Source organism: Aythya marila, assembly GCF_965140915.1.
Source record: "Aythya marila genome assembly, chromosome: 10".
In the NCBI taxonomy this organism is placed as follows: domain Eukaryota; kingdom Metazoa; phylum Chordata; class Aves; order Anseriformes; family Anatidae; genus Aythya; species Aythya marila.
Genome location: NC_139051.1, coordinates 17,736,400 through 17,757,140, shown reverse-complemented (window position 1 = coordinate 17,757,140; position 20,741 = coordinate 17,736,400). Strand labels below are relative to the sequence as shown.

The 20,741-nt window shown below is 41.4% G+C and overlaps 3 protein-coding genes across 11 annotated transcripts in view; 2 read left to right on the top strand and 1 right to left on the bottom strand.

The window, feature by feature from the left end:
• RAF1 (Raf-1 proto-oncogene, serine/threonine kinase) overlaps positions 1-2,507 on the top strand; it is a 78,929-nt gene extending 76,422 nt beyond the window's left edge. For all 7 annotated transcript variants that reach the window (XM_082768425.1, XM_082768424.1, XM_082768421.1 and 4 more), the window contains one exon: positions 284-2,507. In XM_082768425.1, the coding sequence (XP_082624551.1) occupies positions 284-424 (141 nt within the window). In that variant the 3' untranslated portion in view covers positions 425-2,507. The remainder of the gene's footprint in view (positions 1-283) is intronic.
• On the bottom strand, positions 792-18,540 carry MKRN2 (makorin ring finger protein 2). Of its 3 annotated transcripts, XM_082768428.1 has the most exons (9): positions 16,638-18,540; positions 14,406-14,534; positions 12,570-12,748; positions 11,433-11,737; positions 9,938-10,152; positions 8,317-8,427; positions 5,977-6,121; positions 5,197-5,352; positions 792-910 (listed from the first exon to the last, which is right to left on the bottom strand). In XM_082768428.1, the coding sequence occupies exons 1-8, from the start codon at positions 16,775-16,777 to the stop codon at positions 5,212-5,214; spliced, it is 1,365 nt and encodes a 454-aa protein (XP_082624554.1). In that variant the 5' UTR covers positions 16,778-18,540; the 3' UTR covers positions 792-910; positions 5,197-5,211. The 3 variants fall into 3 exon arrangements, with proteins under 3 accessions (XP_082624554.1, XP_082624553.1, XP_082624555.1); XM_082768427.1 differs by lacking the exon at positions 792-910 and having other exon boundaries at positions 2,838-5,352; positions 16,638-18,539; XM_082768429.1 differs by lacking the exons at positions 792-910; positions 16,638-18,540 and adding an exon at positions 14,696-14,862 and having other exon boundaries at positions 2,839-5,352.
• MKRN2OS (MKRN2 opposite strand) lies at positions 14,706-19,788 on the top strand. The gene is made up of 4 exons (XM_082768430.1): positions 14,706-15,058; positions 15,144-15,193; positions 16,042-16,204; positions 18,588-19,788. Exons 1-4 carry the CDS (start codon positions 14,841-14,843, stop codon positions 18,811-18,813), a joined length of 657 nt encoding a protein of 218 aa, XP_082624556.1. The 5' UTR covers positions 14,706-14,840; the 3' UTR covers positions 18,814-19,788.
• Positions 19,789-20,741: the final 953 nt, after the last annotated feature.

Here is a 20,741-nt window from a genome sequence, read left to right as displayed (position 1 = left end):
AGATTTGCATAGATGCTTGCACATTGATTGTAATATCAATGAAATAATGAGACGTATCCTCCCCTCTCCTGAGACTCCCCGTAGCAATAAAAACGTACGGCAGTTCAGTTGCTCACACTGGCACATTCCCAAAGTATTCCTTACAGTGTCTCTGCATAACGTAGTGTGGTTCTTAAGGAGGTGCTTAAAGCAGAGAAGGTGCTTATCAAATAAAGGCGTAAGACTTAATTAGAAGGAGATGCAGCTCTAACGTCTCTTTTCATTTTATGTGCATTTCCCTCAGATACTGTCTTCCATTGAATTGTTGCAACATTCTTTACCCAAAATCAACCGGAGTGCTTCTGAACCATCTCTGCATCGTGCAGCGCATACAGAGGACATAAATTCGTGCACATTAACATCCACAAGACTACCTGTTTTTTAGGATCGTGCGCCCCTTCCCTTATTCTCTCCAGTGATGGGAAAGAAACAGAAGTAACAGAAGTTGTGCTTTTAATGCCTCGGTGTACAGGATCAGTGCCAGCAGGATTATCCGCATCCCAGTTTTAAGAGCAAGCTGCTAAGGATGTCTGCAGTTCTTATCCTGCAGGGACACAGCTCCACATTGCCTTTTTCTACAGTTTCTTTTACTGGGATAGTTAACAGACTATAAATCAAGAGGTCTATTACTATTTTTTTAATAGATGCACTTGAGCCTTATTTTTCCCATACACAGAGGAGATGGATGTTTCTTCGGCAGTGTTTCTGGATTGATTTAAATCTGCTGATAAATTGGTATTTTTTACAGCAAGGATGGCTCGACTTGGCATTTGAGGAAAGACAATGCGTTTTGGTGCTCTTTGATTGCCCCAGGCCATCTGCCGCTTCAAGTCGGGGGAGTTTTGCTGGAAATGGGTATCTGCAAACAAGACTGAGGGAAGAGGAAAACAAAACAAAACAAAAAACTTTGTGGAAATCAGCTCCTGCCTAAGAGCTTTCATCAAGCCAATGAAATAAGTTAAAATGCTAATTCAACACGAAATAGTTTTGCAATAGTTTTGCACATAGAAGACAAACTCTTGCAAAGGAATGGAGTATATTCTAAACTGTACTGCTCAGAGAAGGAAGCTAGCCAGTCTTGCTATGGTCATCTTGAGTAACTTAAGCAGCTTATTTTGGTACTATTGACTTGTTTCTTGCAGCCCAATGAGGTGGTAAGTGCAGAAAGACAGGCTTTTGTGGCTGATAAAAGGCTAATTAACAGTATCAGTATACTTCTGCGAAATGAGCATTGTTTTCATCCCATCTGAAGCTGTCAGAGATGCACTATCAAGAGGAAACTGAGCATACACAGTTTTTCTTGCTGATTTGGGTTTTAATTTTGTTTTTATTGCTCCTGAGAAAATGCATTTATTGTAAGCCAAGGTTCCTCTGATTATCTTATTTTAATAAAATAAATTAAATTTTAGGTTTAAGATTCAATGTCATCATTTAATATAGTAAGCCATAGTTCTGACACAGACGTGTAGATCTGAAAAGTTCAGAAAAAACAACAGAATAACTTTTTGAAGTTCTTAGGACAGATACTACTGTACCAGTAAAAATGGTAAAAACAGGTAAAACATACTTGATATGACAACCATCAGTTTCTGATCACTTGCATTACAATATGGTTTTATTCTACTGTAATAATCTTTCAGCAGCATCTACTTTTTAACATACCTGTACTGATACACTATCAAGCTACTTCACTGCACCATTTTTGCTCTGTGCTCCATCTTCTGTAAGCTTTTTTTGCTCAGGTAGTGTGTGTTTTCTCTTGGCTGATATGCAGTTGACAAGAAATTGGTGGTTTAATCAAAGAATTACTCATAAATAGCATTATTTTCAAATACGTTCATTAATGGAAGACAAATTTCCATTCTTGGGATTTTACGTGCTTTGCAAGTATGGGGTTTGTATCCACATACAAGGTCTAGTGAGGAAATGGAACCACTTATCTCAGGCTAAACTGCTGCCTCTAAAATTTGTTAGGCAAAATGGAGATGGTTTGTTTTGCCATGAATTTTGACATCTTCCATATGCAACTTGTAACTGCCTGTAATGTCAAAATAGACATTTCAGCTTCTAATCTGCAGCAAGCAAAAAAAAAAACAACAAAACAACACAAAGCAATTATCAAGGAAAGGAATTTGAAGTATGTAAGCCAGAAAGGTTCCACCATAAAAATATTTAGACTTTGTCCTCAGAATATCAGTATAACATTATTGCCTAGGGAATAATATTTCCACCCTTACAATTGAGAATGATGACAAAATTCATGTTTAGGACTGATGAAAACAGTCCTGTAGAGTTCTGCATGCTTTTTATCAATATTCTTGGTATTTAAACATAGCCCTCTCTAAATATCCTTTGTCTCTCATTTTACCTTCAGTTGAATTTGAAAAAGTTTAAAAATGATAAAAAGAAGTGGAAAGCTGCTCTCACCTTAGCACTGAATTCCAAAAGAGGAACCATTAACTCCTAATTTTTAAAAACTGGTTATGTGTCTCTGGAAAAACTAAACAACATTCTTGATAAAAGCAAGAGGATTATTTTGAACCAGTATTAGGTATAGCATTAGATTTTGAAAGCTGTAAAATGAAGAATTTAAAAAGGTTTGAGTTTGTCTTACTGCTCTTACATTAAAAGTTCCTTTTATGTAATCCCTAGGTAATTTTGAAAAACAAGTTACCTTTAAATTTCAGATTTTTGTTTTCCCAGTTTGTTTTCATGGAGCAAAGTAAATCAGGCATGTCTTGGTTAACTTTAAGGTAAAGAATATCCTCTCCATTGTTCCCCTCCCCCCCCCCCCGTATATGTAACCACTGAAATATTTATCTCTGGGAAAAAAAAAATGCAGGAATGGCTGAAAAAAAGCTCCAGCAGGGAGGCTAAAGGGTGCAACTATTTAACTATTTTAGGGTAGAAAGTATGGCTGGGCTGGAGCTCTTGAATATTCATCTTACAGAACTGCATTGCTCTTAGAGGTACTTACTTTTCTTCATCTCTGTAGTTAATCAGTAATGAAGAATTATATTGTATGTCTAGATTAAGACCATCACCTGTGCCTTCAAATGCCAGTTTTAAAAAGGAAACTGAACGGTAAGTAGTTATCCATGTTTACAAGCTAAGGACTAACTTCACAGTAAGCATTGTTAACAATTAGTGTGGAAATACACAAAAGTTACTTTTCCTAGATCAGAACAGAGAGCAACATTTGCTTGCTCAATTTGAGGGAACGGTTAGCCAACAGAGATGGGATTTCTCCCTCTTCTGTTGGAACCCTTACAGAAAACTAGTACTTTTATCCCACATGCTTCTCGGATTTAGTTTTGACCCAGAAATGCCAAACAGCAGATGAAGCAGATAATCCTGGAGTAAGTAATCTGGTACTATTAAAAAAATTGTGAATACCAGATCAAGGTTCCTGCTGTTTGCTTTATGACACTGACACAGATTCTAGTTTCAGATCAAAGTAGTGCTCGAGGTGTTATGCTGAGACAAGAGGTTTTTTGCACAAATGCCTCTAAATACACTTTGTGTCACAACAATTTTTGTTGTGTCGATCATGTTTCCTGAAATGGTTATCTTTAAATATTCTCTACAGATGAGCAGCCTTTCAAGGCCATGCAGTCTCATCATAAAGGTATCAGTAAAATTAGCCCTGTACTTCATTTTAAAATTGCATGCTGAACTTGCTTGGAAAAAACAAAACCCAAAAACTTTGCTTGTACTCAGAATATTGCTCAGTAGCCATTTAAAAGATAGTCCAGACCAAAGTTTAGTTTAACTGCAAAGTTAATACAAATGACCTCGCAGAAATAACCTCTTACAAACTGCACAATCATACTGTAAACTACTTTTGCTCAAAGTGTAATTAAAAAAACAGAACTTATAGTGAATCATAAAGCTTCTGCAACTCAAACATGAATTAAATTTTTAAAGAAAATACAATTCAGTAACAATTCAAGTGGCTCAGAAGAGATGTGTTTTAATACATAACTTTCCGGCCCTCTATCAGTGTTGCCCTTAATCAGAGAAGACAAATCAGCAGCTGGAGACAGTCCTCCTAAAGAACTGCCACACTTAAAAGTAGTAAATGTTGGAGCTTCTCCCTGTGGTTTCAGTAACAGCATCTGCCAGCTGCAACTGAGGACAGGAGGTACATGGAAATGGGGCTGAGACTCAGAAGGATGTGTCTCAATCCTAGAAACACATGGAGATGGAAAAGGCTAAATGTCTACTCCCCACACAGTTAAGATAAGTAGTGGTTAAAACTAATTTCAGTCACAAAAGAAACAATTATTTAATGTTGTACAGATATGAACTGTAAGATCACTGATAAAATTATTTAGTTACCTCATTTAATTTTGGCTACTTCATTTAACCTGAATCAAGGTTTTCCCTTCAAGTTAAATACATTTGGAAAAAAAATTACTATTGCAATTAATACTGAAAGTTATCTACTTACTATGCAGTGTGCAATATCCAATTTGTGCTGTGAAATTAATTCAGCTGTATGTTTGTAACTCCAGTACTAGTACTACTGCTCTCTGCCTGGATATAGCACAATTGTATTTGCTTTCCAGCAGGTGCTCCAGGAGGCATTTCCTGCCACTATACACTTGATTATTTTAAAACAATGGTAGGAACCGAACTTGTATGGTCTTCAGTCCCATTCCTGAAACACTCGCTGTAAGAATACAGAAAGCTTTTTCTGAATTCTAAGTACTTTGAGGTATAATGTATTAGCTCTTAAATCCCTTCTGTAAGAAAGGAGAAGCTACGCTCATCATAATTCCTAGTGGGTTTTTGTAGATACACATTTTTTAGCGGGGAAAAAAAAAGCACCCTAAACAGCTTTAGCAACAGTTTTTAACAGCTTATGCTTTAAACGGCAAGAGAAGAGCCATATTTAACATTACCACTCAGTTTACAAGACAGCATATGTTAGACCAAAGAGGAAGAGAATCCTCTTGGTATTAAGGGATTTTTTTCCATGCAATCAGTTTAACTTTTTAAATATATTTTAGTTTTTCTGTTGCCATACAAAAAACTATCTGAAAACTTTACCAGGACTGCACAAGTAAACCACAGGGCACATTCATTCTAACTGTGCTGTAATAAGTAAAACCATCGCTAAATAAATAGCTGGATTGCTACCAAAGAGTGCACCTTTAGTTGCCTTTATTAAGAAGTAGCAGAATCCTCATCAGCCCCAGAAAGGTGCATGAAAAGTTCTCCAAGTTCTGTTACTTGATCATCTGTGCTGGTCACAGTCCTACTTTCTCTGTCTTCAATAAAGTCCCACAGACGAACAGAATTGAAGAACTGCAATAGAAAAAAAAATATCTTATTTAGCTTGACATACTTCAGTTAAAGTATTTTCCGTTATTGGTCCTCCGTCCTCCTTAAAAACAAAAAAAGGCTGAACTTGATACTTAAAACAGCAATATTTGCTGTTAATTTAAGTGACAACTGGTCTCTTTAGTGTTACCGTATAAATAATAGTTTGTCAGACAGGGCAGCATTAATGAGCTGTATCTAATATCTCAATACTATTAAAATAATTAGGCCTGTCTTGACCATTCAGGATGGCGGCCAAGGCACGATGAGTTTCTGAGAAGTCTTTAACCATCTTAGCTGGTCTCAGTGATAGCTACATGCAGGCAACTGAGAGTAGTTTTTAATTGTACTATAGGTGAAAGCTCTACCTGGTTTGTTTCTTTGTAGAGAGGTTTGCAATGAGAAGCACTGGTTAAAAAAGATAAATTTTTATTATTAAATGAAAGGTGCCCTCTCTCCCCAACAACAAACTCTTCAAACTTTTCCCTCATGGAAATTCGGGGGATGTTTTCTTCTCTTAAGGCCATGCATTACACGGACCACATTTAAGTGGTACCCTTCACATTTAAAAAGTGTTTTCAATTACAACTGACTGGAGTATTCCCTTACCCGCACAGTCCCCTCAGAGCTGAGCTGTTTCCTTGGTTTTTCAGGTTCAGCTCGTGTCCCATCTGGATAGGCATGAAGGTAAAGACACTTTCCTCCAAACGGACAAGTTCCTTTCCCTTGTTCAAAGTACTTGCAGGGTTTTTTTCTGATTCAATTAGAAGAGAGAGTTATTAACTTCAGTGAGTTTGGAAGCAGATACAGTTAATTTGCCACGGTTTAATTATCTCATCATATTCAGAGTACTACTGTTAAAAACAAAACCAACAGTACTACTGTTAAGACCAAAACTCTTGGTGTGTTAACTGGCAACAGTTAAATAGATGGGAAAGAAAACTAAAGGTGAACAAAGAAATACATAAAAGAGCAGCATCATAAGTTAAAAAATAATAATAAGAAAAAAATCTTAATACACTAAAAGTGAAGGATGTCCAAAGAATGCCCTCTGTCCTGCACAGGTATGTTCTCATTCCCATGAACATAATCTATCGCTTTCTACCGCTTAGTTTTTATGAACCAGTTCCTCGCATCATCTCCTTTGGAAGTTCTGTGACAATACTGTATCAATTTAAGTTTCCATCAGCTTTGTTGTTCAACTAAGTTGTTCTAGTGACATAGCTTTTTTTTTTTTTTTTTTTTATAAAGGCATTACTAGGGATGGAGTGGAGTTTGTTGTGTTGTTCTACCATGAAAAATAGATGAAGGTGAAGCTACAGAGAAATTGCAACTGAACTTATATGCAAACTTAATATGCAAATAGTGATAAAACTGAGCCCTAAGTCCTAAACACAGCCTCCCAAATAGCAACTGAAGGGAGAAGAAAGCTCAACAATAACAAGAAACAAACACCACCACAAAAAAAAAAAAAAAAAGCAGGCAGTGCATTAAAAATGGAATTTGTCTTGGGTTAGAACACAAGTGATCTGTGACTTCCAGTTTTCTAAGTTTGGCTTGTTTTTTTCTGTGCTGGCATATGAATCAGAATGGGTTTGTGCTGGGATGACCCCCTGCTCTGAGCTCAGACTCCCCTTCAGTGAACATTTTATTAACATTTTCTCATTGTGTGTAATATTACATCCTCAAAGCTAAACTGACTGCCAAGGCAGGTACTTGTAAGACCACTTTGGTACAGAGATGCTTAGGTACAACACATTAGTCTTAGCCAAACACTTAAAGCAAAAACCATTTTTGTATTCTCAAAATACAAAAGCAAAAGCCAAAACCAAAACCCAGCTCATAACACTACCTGATGGCGCTATTCCAATAAAACAAAAGCTTCCCTTACTTAGAATGTGCAGTCATTTAAAAACTGCCTACGCCAAGATATTGAGCACAACTTACTACGCTCAGCACAAAGTCCTTCAGGATTAAAGTGAAAAACCACACCAGCAATAGGGTATTGAAAACCAACAGTATCAAGAACCTCAGTGTAAAGTGATTAATTTTATTCAAGTATTTTGCCTGACTGTAAGGTAAAACAAGAAGCTGGATTGAAAATGGATTAAAGATTTAATGGAGTAGTACAGCTTTCAGCAATTCTGCTGAAAAGTTGTAACAATACTTCAAAGGCAAATCTTCCCAAACAGCTACAGCTTTAAATCAAACCTATTTTTTTCTGCAATCCAAAGGGCAAATTTTAAAAGTTGGCGCATATCACAAAATAAAGCTGCACAACCTTTAGCAAAATAGTCATGACTCATTTGGGTCAAGCATAAATCTACTTGTTTCCCTTTAAAAGAGTGAGCAATGAGATAAGTTAATGGTTCCTTATTGTTCCCTGAACTAAGTGACCTGTACATACTCCAGGCAAGCACAGCTTTGCAAAGCTGCTGTAAAACAACACTTTAGCAGACCTCTCCCAGTGCTCCAATCACCAGGCAAATCTTTATTAGACAATAAAGGGAATGGAGTGATGTATTTTCCATTTCCAGTAGCCATTACAAAAGATTTGTGAAATTTTAAGCCCATATATCAAGATACTATCACAAAAATCAAGCTTTCCTTCCTTATTTGTTTTCTCCATAACTGACAGCCTTCCAGGCAATTACATCCAAAGGATCAGCAGAAACTGTACAAGTCCAGTTTTGGCAAGTGAAACGACAAAGCCTCAACCCTTCAGAGCACAATGAGTTTGAGCAACTTCTGATCTATAAATACAACAGACCCTTTCACAACAGCTGAAAAGTTAAGCTAAATAAAAACGGTGTGCCGTTAACAGAGATTCAGAGTTATTTACTGAATGGTTTGTAATCACCTAAGTATCAAAATACAGGGATTTTAATTGAGTAAGTCTTAGTGTATCTTAAAGACAATGTAAGTAATATCTACGGTTAATGAACTTACCCCACTCCCTGCTTAAATGCTTCAATCAGCTCATTCTTCTTCTCCTGGTCTTCTACCCAGTACGCACTAGGGATGACAAACTCTGATATCACACGGCACTCTGGACAAGACCTTAATGGATCAAGACAAGGAAGGAATGCTTTGTTACTTTCTGAAAGCAATACTTAATAAATTAGCCCGAAACTGCAGGCTCCTGAGTGTAAGGGCGACAGTTTGTCACACGGATGCATCAGACAGCTTCACGGGTTAGTACAGCACATTTCTTACTTGTTTCAACTGAAATAATCCGAAATGGCACGGTCAGGCTTGTGCTGCCTTGCATTTGTTTCAAAACTTGAACAAAAGCGATAGGTATTTCCTGAAGAAACATAGCTAAAGGCCTGATACACAGAAATAAACTAACTGCTATGGAAGCGCTGCGGCTCCCATACAGCAGAAAGCCAAACCAGAAGAATAAAGGAAAAGGATTGTCCCTAAGCCTTTTGAAATATGATCTGAAATCTACAGCACTGATGAGTTGTTCATTTAGTGGTTTCACGAGATGGATTTATTCATTAGGAACTAAGATCAAGAATTAAATAAGCAACTTCTGGTACCCCAACAAGCCTAGGAAAACCTTTATTACCTGGTACCTCCCTGTAAGTCCCATAAAAACACCTCGTGTCTCTGCAGGCATTGCTTTTGAAACTTATCCAAGTCCATCATTTAGAGTAACTATACAAAAACTGGTATGTTCAGTATTGTGAATAATTTAAAAAATATTTTTGGAGAATTTATATCAGTGCCTAATCACACCCAAACCTGATTCCAGAGCACTGTTTCTGCAAAAAAACCACAGTCCCTGTTGTAACCAGAATAGCTCATTAGGCAGGTACAGAGACAACTTTCACTTCAATGGAATTCATAATGAAAGTTGCCCAGGAAAGTCGACTTTGGCAGCAGACTGAAAATATTTCCCTCCTCTTGCTCAGTGTGCTTATATCTCGAAAGAGTTTTCAAAGAGATTCTAAGAAAAGGAAATTGCCCTAATTGGATGTTTAAAATTCTTTCATCTAAGGAAGAATCTGTTTAGATTATGTTTTTTACATAGTTAGAAGATGAAGGCGTTTACTCAGACACAGATGTGTGATTAACGGAAGGTTTAGCTTGAGTAAGCTATATTTGAGAGAAGAATGCAGTAATTAAGCACATAGATAGGAAGGAGTTACTGTTTTGCAAGCAGGTTCCTGTGAAGGAAGCAGGGGCAGAAGTCAACTCAGCTATTCTGCAGCTGAATGTTTGCACTTTGCCATATGGTCAATGCAGCGAGAGAGGGTTGAGTTAAAAATGGCCAACATGCTTAGCTGCAGTAAACTTACCAAAACTTAAACTTAGTTGCAAGTAAACTTACCTGATGCCTCCTACCTGGACGTGGAGGTTGATCTTCTCATCTCACAGACATACTCTGATGCCTTGCACTTTCCCAGCACTCAGACCAGGATTTTCTGAGCTTAGATCTTATTAATGGCTAGGCTAACATTTACTGCTAAGGAATGACCACATTTATTTCCAAATCAAGTCAAAGCACACCGCAGAGCCCATCTCACTGACACAGGCCACAGTCTAGTTAACACAAACTTACTTTATGATGGGATTCTCAAACTGCTTGGCACATCTCCACTGCCGGATGCAGGACAAACAGTACGTGTGATTGCAGTTGGAAAGGATCCCAAACCTCCTCTCAGAGGCTGACGGTTTTTCATATACCACTTCCATGCAGATACTGCACACTTTGTCCTGACTTGCCTGAAAGGCAAAGGCCTTCTCCATGTCATGCTCGAATGTTGCCATGCACATCTGTCACAGGAGAGATGTCAGTGGTTATTGTAGTCATAGAGAACATCATTGTTCCTTGTAAAAACAGAAGTGTCTATGACAGAAATCTGACAGGAAACACAAGGTACACTGATTAAGAGCATCATTGCTACCCTTCGTAATCATTGTTTATTTTTAATTACTTCAAGGGCGATCACACAATTCAGCCCTCTGATGTTCTCTGCAGCTTCAGAAGCATCAGAAGTAAGGCTGCCTGAACACTCGCAATGTACACCTGCCTGCATCTGTCATGGAACAGCTATCACACAAGGAAATGCTTCAAATACTCCTAAATATCATTTAATTCAGGGTCCAGAATGGATACCACACTCAAGATGTTATCCTGTTTGTTATTAAAGCCACCCTCTTCATTCAGCAGGTACTAAGCTTTACCCTAGATAAGGGATTAGTCCCTTATTACGGGCTTTCCTAGAGCATCTCATCAGGGTATCCCAGTACTGACCATCAACCGATTTACTTTTACAGCGCTACAGGGTGAGCTGGTGCTTGTGCCCGCATGTGGGATGAGAACTCCCACAGCAGCACGTTTTGCCAGCATCTGCTGGGAGTGCAAGAACTGAGACTCTGGCCCCTCAGATTCCACTCCAGGCTGTGGAGGGACCATGACTCAGCAACCACTGAAGCTTCTGCTCTTTCTCCTCCTCAGCCTTGAAATGAAAACTGTTCCTCACCTGCTCTGACCTAAATCTGGGGACAGGGAAGAGCAGCCTCTTAAGGCCTTCCTCACCCAGCCAATGCCTCATCCAGGCCCCCCGTCCTTCCTACTTGAAGTTCATCTCCAAAATCTTTGTACTCCGTTCAGTCTGCCCCTGTTTTACACTGCCCTGAAATCCACCCTGAACAAGCTGGGATATTTGAAGAGGCGACTCGGCAGACCAGCAGGGTGGTTGCTCTAAGACACCAGCCTACCACTGAGACCTCTTGTAAGCTCCGAAAGACATTTTCCTGGTAGAGTTTTAGGGTGTTGTGGTCTCCCAGAACTGCAGGCAAGTTTCTCATAAGGAGGAAAAGGGGAAAAAAAGAAGTTGCTGTATAAAGCTACTTGCACCGCGGTTACGATTTAAGTCCTAGATACTTAAACAGACCTCTGTTAGGATCACTGTACAGCCAGAAAAACAGCACAACAGAAGCCCTTTGGAACAACAAGCTATTCTACATAAAACACCTTTGGATTTTAGATCAAACAAATCCACTCTTGCAGCAAGCAAACCAAATCCAACGCAATTTCATGTTACTATTACCATCTCATGAGCCTTCCTCTGTTCTTGGTCGAAAGGGTGAAGTACTTGCAATCCACAGATCTCACACACGTCTCCGTGCAGGTAAAGGCAGCGATCTCCAAAGTGGCATGCTCCTGCTGCAGCGTAAGGACACCACTGCTCTCCATCAGCACAGGAACTTCCAGCCACAGGATCTTCCAGTCCACTGCAAATAGCTTCCAGATACGAATGGGGCTTCATTTCCACGTTATCAGTTTTGTCACTGCAACACACCACATCACTTGTGGCACTGGGCTTCTGCTTTTCTTCATTCAAGCCACTCAGATCTTGTGAAAAAGAAACATAGTATGAACGATATAGGATAATGCACACAACCTACTCAAGAAGCTTCCTGTACTTTCTTTTCAAGGAATAGTAGGTTTTTTGTTTGTTTGTTTGTTTGTTTGTTGTTGGTTTTTTGTTTTGTTTTGTTTTTGTTTTTAATTCCTTCACAATTACATCTTCTCATCCTTAAGCCTATTTTGGTCCCAAACTGCAAGAATTTTCACAAACTACTTACTGAAAAGACGAATTTCACAGTCTCTTGAGCTGTCTTCTATTTACAAACAGGATAAAAAATCCTCCCATTTCACATCAGGGCAACTGGCTCGTTTGGTGTGACTGTGATAAGGGGTAGGAACAGCGTGCTGGCAACAGGGGGACTCAGCTCCTGTCCCCGGGTGCGAGGCATGGAGGGACACCTCTGGGGCTTGTGTTCCTAGGCACTGACACAATCCTCCACAGAGTGGTGCCCTGGCACAACGCAGCCAGGCTTCTCACCATTTCAGATGCCCTCTCATTGAGAACAAAATGCACAAAAGGAGTGGGGATATTTTAACAATATTCCCAACCTATCTACCAAAAAATCCACCGCAGACCAAAAACCCCTTTCAGGGAACACCAGGTTACAAGCAGGTCAGTTAAATGCTGTCACTGAAAGGTACTGACAGGCACAAGTGTTTACAGGAAAGGGGACTCATGAGTTAGGAAGGCCTACAGCACCCCTCTCCAGCTGAAATTCAAGTAACAAAAAAAAAAAAAAGGTGAAGAAATACCCAACTCCCATAAAGATCAGAGGATGACATCACTGAAGATGAGCACAGAACCAGCCCTACTCACTTCTGTCCCGGAGCACTAGTGTTTTCTTTTCCCGTCTGCCAGTCTCACGCAGCTTGCTCTTGATTACCGGCGCGTTGTGCTCGGGAGGCTGGCGAGGGCTGTGCAGCGCTCCCGACGTGAGGGGAGGTGGCACAGGAGCTGCTGCACCCCCTGACGCAGGAAGCCTGGTGTGATCATATCTATGAGAGAAACAGACAAAATAACTGGTATGAAAGCTAAACCGAGGCACAGCAGAGGGACAGCTCCCTCGATGCATTTCCCTGTCCTTTTTGTAACAAAATAAAGCTGCATAGCTACTTTAGCTACCTTTAAAAAAAATAAAAATAAAGGATTGTTTTTAACAAGTTGACTGAAATGTTGACTCTCTTTCAAGGCCAGACTAGAAGTTTCTCAGTCTCAGAAAACAGATGCCTCTGAACGCACACCTGGATTTTCTTCTCTAGAGACACCAAGCATAGCTGAAAGAACATTATTCATGTGCATATTAAATCAGATCTTCGTCATCTCCCCACACAAACAGGTTTGCTGACATTTCTCAGAGAAGCAAAATTAAAAGATGTGCAGTAAGGACTGACATTTTTTGATCTTGTTTTCCCCTTCCAAGCAGCAACACTTAAGACTCCATGCTGCCACACCACAGGCAGCAAGGAGATGTGGTGTTTGTGTGCAGGATAGGGAAGGATTCAAGACACCTGGTAAAATAATGGAAACATGCCTAGCAGTAGAACAGGAGCAACCGGTGCAGCTAAGCCACAGGCACACCTGAATGCTAGAGTGCTACTGGTGAGAACAGAAATATTCTCCACACTCATTTCTGGTCCTGTACTTAGCGCCCAGTTTTGCCGTACACGTCAGTAGGTTACGTGCATCGCGTGCCCTCAGCTGTCCCCAAACAGCTGGAGCAGAGCAGCACAGGCTGCAGGTGTCCTTGTGCTCCTCGCAGCGTGCCAGGTGCTCCCAGCGAGCAGCACAGCCAGCAGCAGCGTTACAAACGGCCAGCTCCATCTGAGCAGCTTATGGGAGTCAGGCAGCTCACTGAGGTTTGGCTTCTTGCTCCAAGCCTGATACCATTAACAATGCCAAAGAAAGGATCGCAACAAAGCTATTACAAACATAGTAACACCCTGAAACCTCCAGCTCCTGTCAGGCGAACGTGCAAACACACATTTCTTATCTGTGGCCAGAATTTGGCTGTGAAGGACCCCGGGCTGGCGGGATGTGACAACATTCACCACCACACAGCACTTACTGGAGGTCTCAAGGAGCCTCAACCAGAAGGCTGCAGGAAAGGGTGCAAAGCTGTTCACTTTTCCCACAAAACCTAGGGGAACATGAAAAAAATGCACTTTGCTCTAAGACAGAGCTGGAAGTCCTCAAGATTTGTCATTAGGATCTGCAGGAGCACGGCTGTGAGCTCCACAACACAACCCAGCACAGTGCTGCTGAAACGAGGCCCCTTGCCCACCGCGGTAACACGGGAAGCAAAGCACTGCCAGGTGCCATTCCTCGTGAGGCTGCACACCTGAACTTCTGGGTTTAGCATTTAGCAGTTCTCATAGTAATAAGAATGGAGTAAGAACACATGGGAAACCTGGAGCTGAGTTTCTACAGGATAGGATCATCCCTGAAGCTAGGACACTGTCAAACTACAACACTGCATTCGTGAGCCGGTTTTAGCAGTGTGAGACAGGGCTCATCATCGCTTAACGCAGCATTTCATCCCTTTTGCTGTTCAGAAAGCCCCGGCTCTTCCTGATCCTCGTGTCCCGGGGTGTCAGGCCCAGGGCACGCACCGCTTCCCCCGGTCCCTCGGAGCGCAGGAGGCCGGCCCGTTACCTGCAGCGCGCTCCGTAGGCACACTGTCCCTTCTGGTAGTACTTGCAGATGGTGGATGACTTGCTGGTGGCCAGGTCGTGCGAGAACAGGCACTTGCTCCCCTCCCGGCACACTCCTTGCAGGTAGTACCTGTGGGGAAGCAGCGCAGCGCTCAGGAACCCATTTTGTGGGGACGAGCCCGGCGGCGGCCGCCACCTCCCCCGGGGGGCGTCCCCCCGGCCCCTGCCCGAGCCCCCCCTCCGGCGCCGAGCCCCGGTCGGGCAGGGGCTGCCCCGGGCCCCGCGGCTCACCTGCAGGTCACCTGCTTGGTGCTCATCGCCGCCGCCTCCCCGGTTCCGCTGGGCCGCGGGGGAAGAGGCGGGGCCGGGGCCGCCTCCCCGGCCGGGCCGGGCCGCGAGCGCCGCTCAGCGGGAGGGCGGCGGCGGCGGCGGGGCCATGGAGGCGGCCCCCGAGCCGGGCCCCGTGCTGCGGCTGCGGCACTGCGGCGCCGCCATCTTCTGCCGCCGGCCGCCGCCGCTCTGCCCCGCCTGCGGCCGCCCCCTGCGCGGAGCCGGCCTGGCCGCGGCCCCCGTGCGCCTCCCGTGCCCCTTCCGACACGGGCACCGCCAGCGCCGGGCGCTCCTCCTGCGGCCCGCGGCCGGCTCCTTCCTCGGGTAGGGGCCGCGGGGGTCGCGCTCCGAGGGAGGGCGCCTGCGGGGGGGCGGCCCCGCTCAGCCCCCGGCGGTGTTTGTCTTGCAGGGGGTACGACGGGGGAGCCGACCTGCACGTGGGGATAACCAACGGCGACGGTAAAATGTAGCTGGGAGCTGCCGCGCGGGACCCTGCCCCGCGCCTCTCTGCCCTCTGCCCCCCTCTGCCTGAGGTAATGGGGTTGCTGAAGCCCCCTCTGCCACCGTGACTGCTGGTAGGAGGGCGGCTGCAGCACACACACGGCTGGTGCCTTGCTGGGGAACGGTGCAAAGGTTCCTTGTGCACACCACAGGAATTGGAAACGGGATTAGTTTTGGACTGCAGGAGTATCACACCAAGATCAAAAAACCCCAATCCAACCATTTATCCTGCTGCCCAGCAGTGAGCGCAGGGCTTCAAGCCGAAGGCACCAGTCCCAGTTCCACCTAAATGCTGAGGAGGTGCAGAGGGAGGGACAGGTGACTTGTACTCCTGACACGGAAACACAAAGCTAGGCAGCCTATTAAAAAAAAGTTCACCCAAATAAAAACATTTTCAGGAAATCTTGACTTAGAACTATGTTTAAGTCAAAAATCATCCCTAACAAAAAAAGAGCCACAGTAAGTCGTGACAGGTTCTCAGAGTGGCTCATTGTTCAATATCTCACTTGAGATGTTTATTTAATAGAAAACTAGTCTAATCAGGAGGTTTCAAAAAAGAAACATGTCTGTCCTTAGGTTGTTTTCCTTATCAAAAGCTCCAAAATAACATTGTGAAAAATAAGAACAGTTGTTCAATAAAAGTAAACACTGCATTTTCTACTCTAGCCATAGAAGGCCACTGATGGGAAGCTATGATCTTAACTAGTTAAGAAAGAATGGCATTAAGGAAAATTACTTTTCAAAATCACGGAAAAGTACATGTGAAACCATTTTCTCCAGTGCTATCTGTTGCTCTTTGTTTTCAGGAGTGGTATATAACTACGATGAGGAGGGCATTCACAGAGATGAAACTGGATGGGAACAGTGCATTAGTGTCCCACTAGTACAGCCAGATATGTTTGAGCTTCTTCAGCAGTGGGATAAGCTCCTAGAGGAATTTTCTGTGGGAGAGGCCTGGCTTCCTCACAGGTAGGTTGTTTAAAAGGTGAATGTAATAAAGGTACTTAGCCTGGGATGATAAATTAAGCTATTCTGTTTTGGACCTATGAGGCTTGTGGTGCATTCAGCTCCTTCACAACACACATTGCTAACAAACTCAACTCTTCCAGGTTGTCTTGATGCTCGGTGGCCTTGCTAATCTGCAAGTGTTTTTAAGTAGCTGGACTATAAAAGTGCTAAAATAAGAGAACATTTTAGGGGACTTTTCAGCAATAAAATAATCTTGCACAAGAAGGAACACTTCACTGGAACATTACCTTTGAAGAGTATACCGCTGGGTACAGAAGTACAAAAATTCAGGTGCAATTCTGTAATAATTTCTAGGGTTCAACAGTTTTAGAGGTATTTAGATTTAAAGGCTGAAATCATGACTACACTGATGAGATTCTTGCCCAGATCTTACCTCCAGATGACTTCTTTGCTGACAGCGGTCAGAAATGGGAAAAATAATGAGGCTTTTCTAGCTCTTCCAGCAGGTTGGTAACATTGCTTTGGATAGTTACACACAGAAAGACTCCCATAGATTTTGAATTGAACCAGCATGTTCCATCCAGAATGTTCAGTTCTCTTTGCAACTTTCCTTCAAGTTAATGCCTGATGACGGTGTTACAAGTTATGCAGCCCAGCAAAAACATTCAGTGCCACATCACCAAGCCTATTGGTGACAAAGCAGCTGCTGTCCCAGAAATCACCAGTCCTTGAACTGCTCATTGATAATGGTACATTTAACAAGCAGTCTGTCAGAGCAGAGTTCTGTGAAGTGTTTAAGTTAATGGAAGTAGATGTCATCTTACGTAAAAACAACAACAAATCAAAAGTAGTTTTTAGCAATTCTGCATGTGTTTGACTATAAATTTTCAGAGAGAGTGTATTATCTCCCTAATATCAGGAGATGAAAGAATTTGACCTAGAATAATTTTAAGAAATACCTCCAGAACACAAATCCTATCGGCTTTACAATCATCTTTGACACTTCTACATTTCCCAGTGCTTTAATGTTATTACTGAAGTTAACTTGATGTCAAAAAAGCAATGGCAGAAGGTGGGTAGATGCATGCATCTCTTCCACAAGCTTTCCTTCTGTTTTCCCCATGTGCCACCTCCTGGCAAAGCGACCTAATTCAGCACTGAGCTGAAGTGAATCCAGCATTTTTGCTATGTAATTTTCCATTGTTTTGCGCTGCAGTGATGGTCCCTATCAAAATTCCTCCTACCTTTTTTTTTTTTTTTTTTTTGGTGACAACTATTTTGGTAAAGAGCACTGTAGCAAATTCTTGCTTGCTGCATGGGATCTCGTATGTCACTTCAAATAAATACCTTTAACAAACCAGAAGAGCTTTGGAGAAAACAGTGAGCAATCCTGAACTGGGCTCAGGGTTGATTTTGATAGCAATAGTCCTCAGAACTTGCAAGAAGATGTCATAAATTCCCAGGGCTGACATGCAAGGCTTGCAGATGATTCCCTGTGGCAACACAAACCATGGAGCCACTGACAGTATGAGACTAGGAGTGAGTCACAGGGCTAGGAAGAGCAATAGAGAAGTGACATGGGATGAGGCAGTTACAGAAGCAGCTTGAGAAGTAGGCAGATAGCAGACAGGAGACTGACCATCAAATCCAGTTGCACAGGGCCAACAGAAAAAGCAGCACTATGCAGCGAGGGAAAGGAGTAAGTTACTCAAGTTGTTAGTGACCAACATGAAACATTTGGCAGAATCTGCAAAACATTCTGACAGTGAAAAATAAAGGTGTTGTGCTCCTAGCTTTGGACAGTGGAAGAAAGGAAAAAAAAAAAAAAAAAAAAAGACCAGGACATTTTAAATGGCTACTCCATTCAGGTAGTAGTGTTTCTGTCCTTGCACACTTGGTACAAATGCCTGCCAATGGGAATTTGACTGGCACTCTGTACAGCAAAGCAACAGTATCAATTATTTATCAGTGATAGAGTCTGCTTGATTTTAAAGCAAGCTTCCAAGTTAATGGCACACAAAGCAGCATATATAATGGCACAGGATGTTACTGCTGCAGGAAGAACTTTTCAAGGTAACAGAGTAAAAACACAGGAGAAAGCAAAGATTAACAAGGTAAAAACAAAGTTATGTATAAAAAATAAGAACTCCTTATTTTGAAATCTGCAGCTTTTGTTTTTGGTTTCATGCTCACAATTTCTAGTATCCCTGTCTGGAAAGCACAACTTGCTATTAATAGAATATATTTAAGCACCAGCAACGAAAGCAAATGGCAACAGATCTTGGAGATTGTGTGCTTCTTTATGTCACTCACTAAAATATTCCTTCATGCACAGTGATTGAACAATTAGTGCTAACTCTTATTAATGAGATATTTTTCCTAGGTATGAAGAACATGACTACAATTGCTACACGTACGCACTAGCATTCATTAACAGTATACTGACTGCACAAGGAAAGCAGCAAATGAGTAAAAGTGAATTTACAGAGAAATTTGTGATCCCACAGACAAAGAATGCTTCTAAATATATTACCCTGCATCAGGAGCTAACTACTAAAGATTTCTACATTGTACCCCTTCCTGATCAAGAAAACCAGGGTGGAAATTGACAAGTTGTGATGTTAAAACACCTATGCAAAATATAGACACCCTAAAGCAAAATACAACATGAAAATAAAGCCTTAAGACTCCAAATCTCAGGGTTTAAGATATATGAACTGCTTGATGTATTTAAAAATACAACTTCATGTATGTTAACCTGCATATTATGGAAGGATCGTGAAACTAGATTTGTGTATTTTGAATGAAATAACATGCACATGATGTACATGCTGCAGAAAATTTCTATGGAAACTGGGAACTATGGAAATTTTTTTTTTTTTTTTTTTTACATTCACTATACACTGTGTTCTGCCAAGAGCCTTAATATCAGAAATCATAACTGCTGGGTTATCAAGGGTTTTAACAAGTGAACTGTTGTAACTTAAGCTGTATCAAACCAAACTATCACTTTCCCTATCTGTTTACAGATAGGCAGAAAAGGAATTTGTGCTTGCCTGCTGCTCAAGTCTAAAGTCTATGACAATGCAAAGTCATTTTCCTTTACTTCAACTGCTAATAAATATAACAAGTAAATCCAGCCTCTTTGTCTGACATATTTCTTTTCCAATTCTTCTTTGCATTTTGTACACTTAATCCTCACACCAAGACAGATGCTTAGAATTAGAAGCTAGTCATGTAGTGTCATGTCTGTGCTGAGCAACAAACTCAGCATTTATCTGAGAGGTAAAACTTGAGAATTTACCAAAAAGAAACTTAAGTTTAAAGAGATCCTCCAACAGCACTTCTACCTATTGTAGATTATAGAAAAACATATACTGAGGATTAAATTCTACTGTTCATAATTTGGCACACTTTATTTACACATATTCTAGTTTAAGACAAGTATTCTGTCTTTTTCCTTCTACTAGTTTCTTCAAAATAAGGTAGGACACAAATCTAGACCCGAACTATCTGCTCGATGATGGAGAAGTAATCATAAAAGATTGTGGTTTTGCCCATATCTAGTGTATAATTTTGTATGCATAAACTGCATTAACCCTGCCCCTCCACAACACTGTCTAGTCGCAAAGACCACGGTTTCCCACCCCCATATTCTTTCACTTCTTGCTAAATTCTAGTTCCTTTAAAAGCATATTCAAAACAACAACAAAATAGAGACAACCAGTTTGACACACAAAATTCTGCTACTATTAGAGATTTATCCTGCAACCTCTAAAGCAAGTCAGAATCCTTCAACTAAGATTTGGCTTACAAAAAGAAATTACATTATGTTATTTCCGAGTAAGTCAGAATCCATACTTCATTTAAGAACTGTATTTTAACTGTTAAAATATAAATACATGGGAAGTATCAGTGCCCTGGTAGAACAATCTGAGTTATTTGGTTCAGTAGTACTGAAACATGAACCGTAGTTATCTGCAGCTGGAAATAAGACACCATGCCACATACAGCGAACACATACATAGATGTTGAGCTTGAAAAAGCTATTACACAATTAACATTTTCATTTTATGTCTTTCCATTAAATGAAAAACACTAGATCTTCCACTAAGTTGCATATCATTCCCTGCATTCATGGCATGTCTTTACAATTTAAACTCCTCAGTAAACAAGATTGTGGTTTTGTGTTTGGTGGGAACAGACGGAGCTGACAGAATTCTTACCAGCCCTGGGAATTTTACTGGGACCAGAAGTAACCCCCTTTCTTATAGTGAACAAAAGCAGCACAAGGAAAATTCAAAGCCACCATCATTGTCAGTAACTGTAGTATATCCTTACCATAGCAGCAAATGTTTTGTCTCACAGCACAGGGGAAAAAAAAATAAATGTTTCACAGTGCTGTGAAGCAGGGAAGCCTACTGTTCAGAGACTAAGATGGAATTCAGATGCCTGCCTGAATCTATAGGAGCAATACTCAAACTCCAGTGTAGCTGATACTTAAACCACAACTGCTGGCTGTACTTGAAGGAGCTGA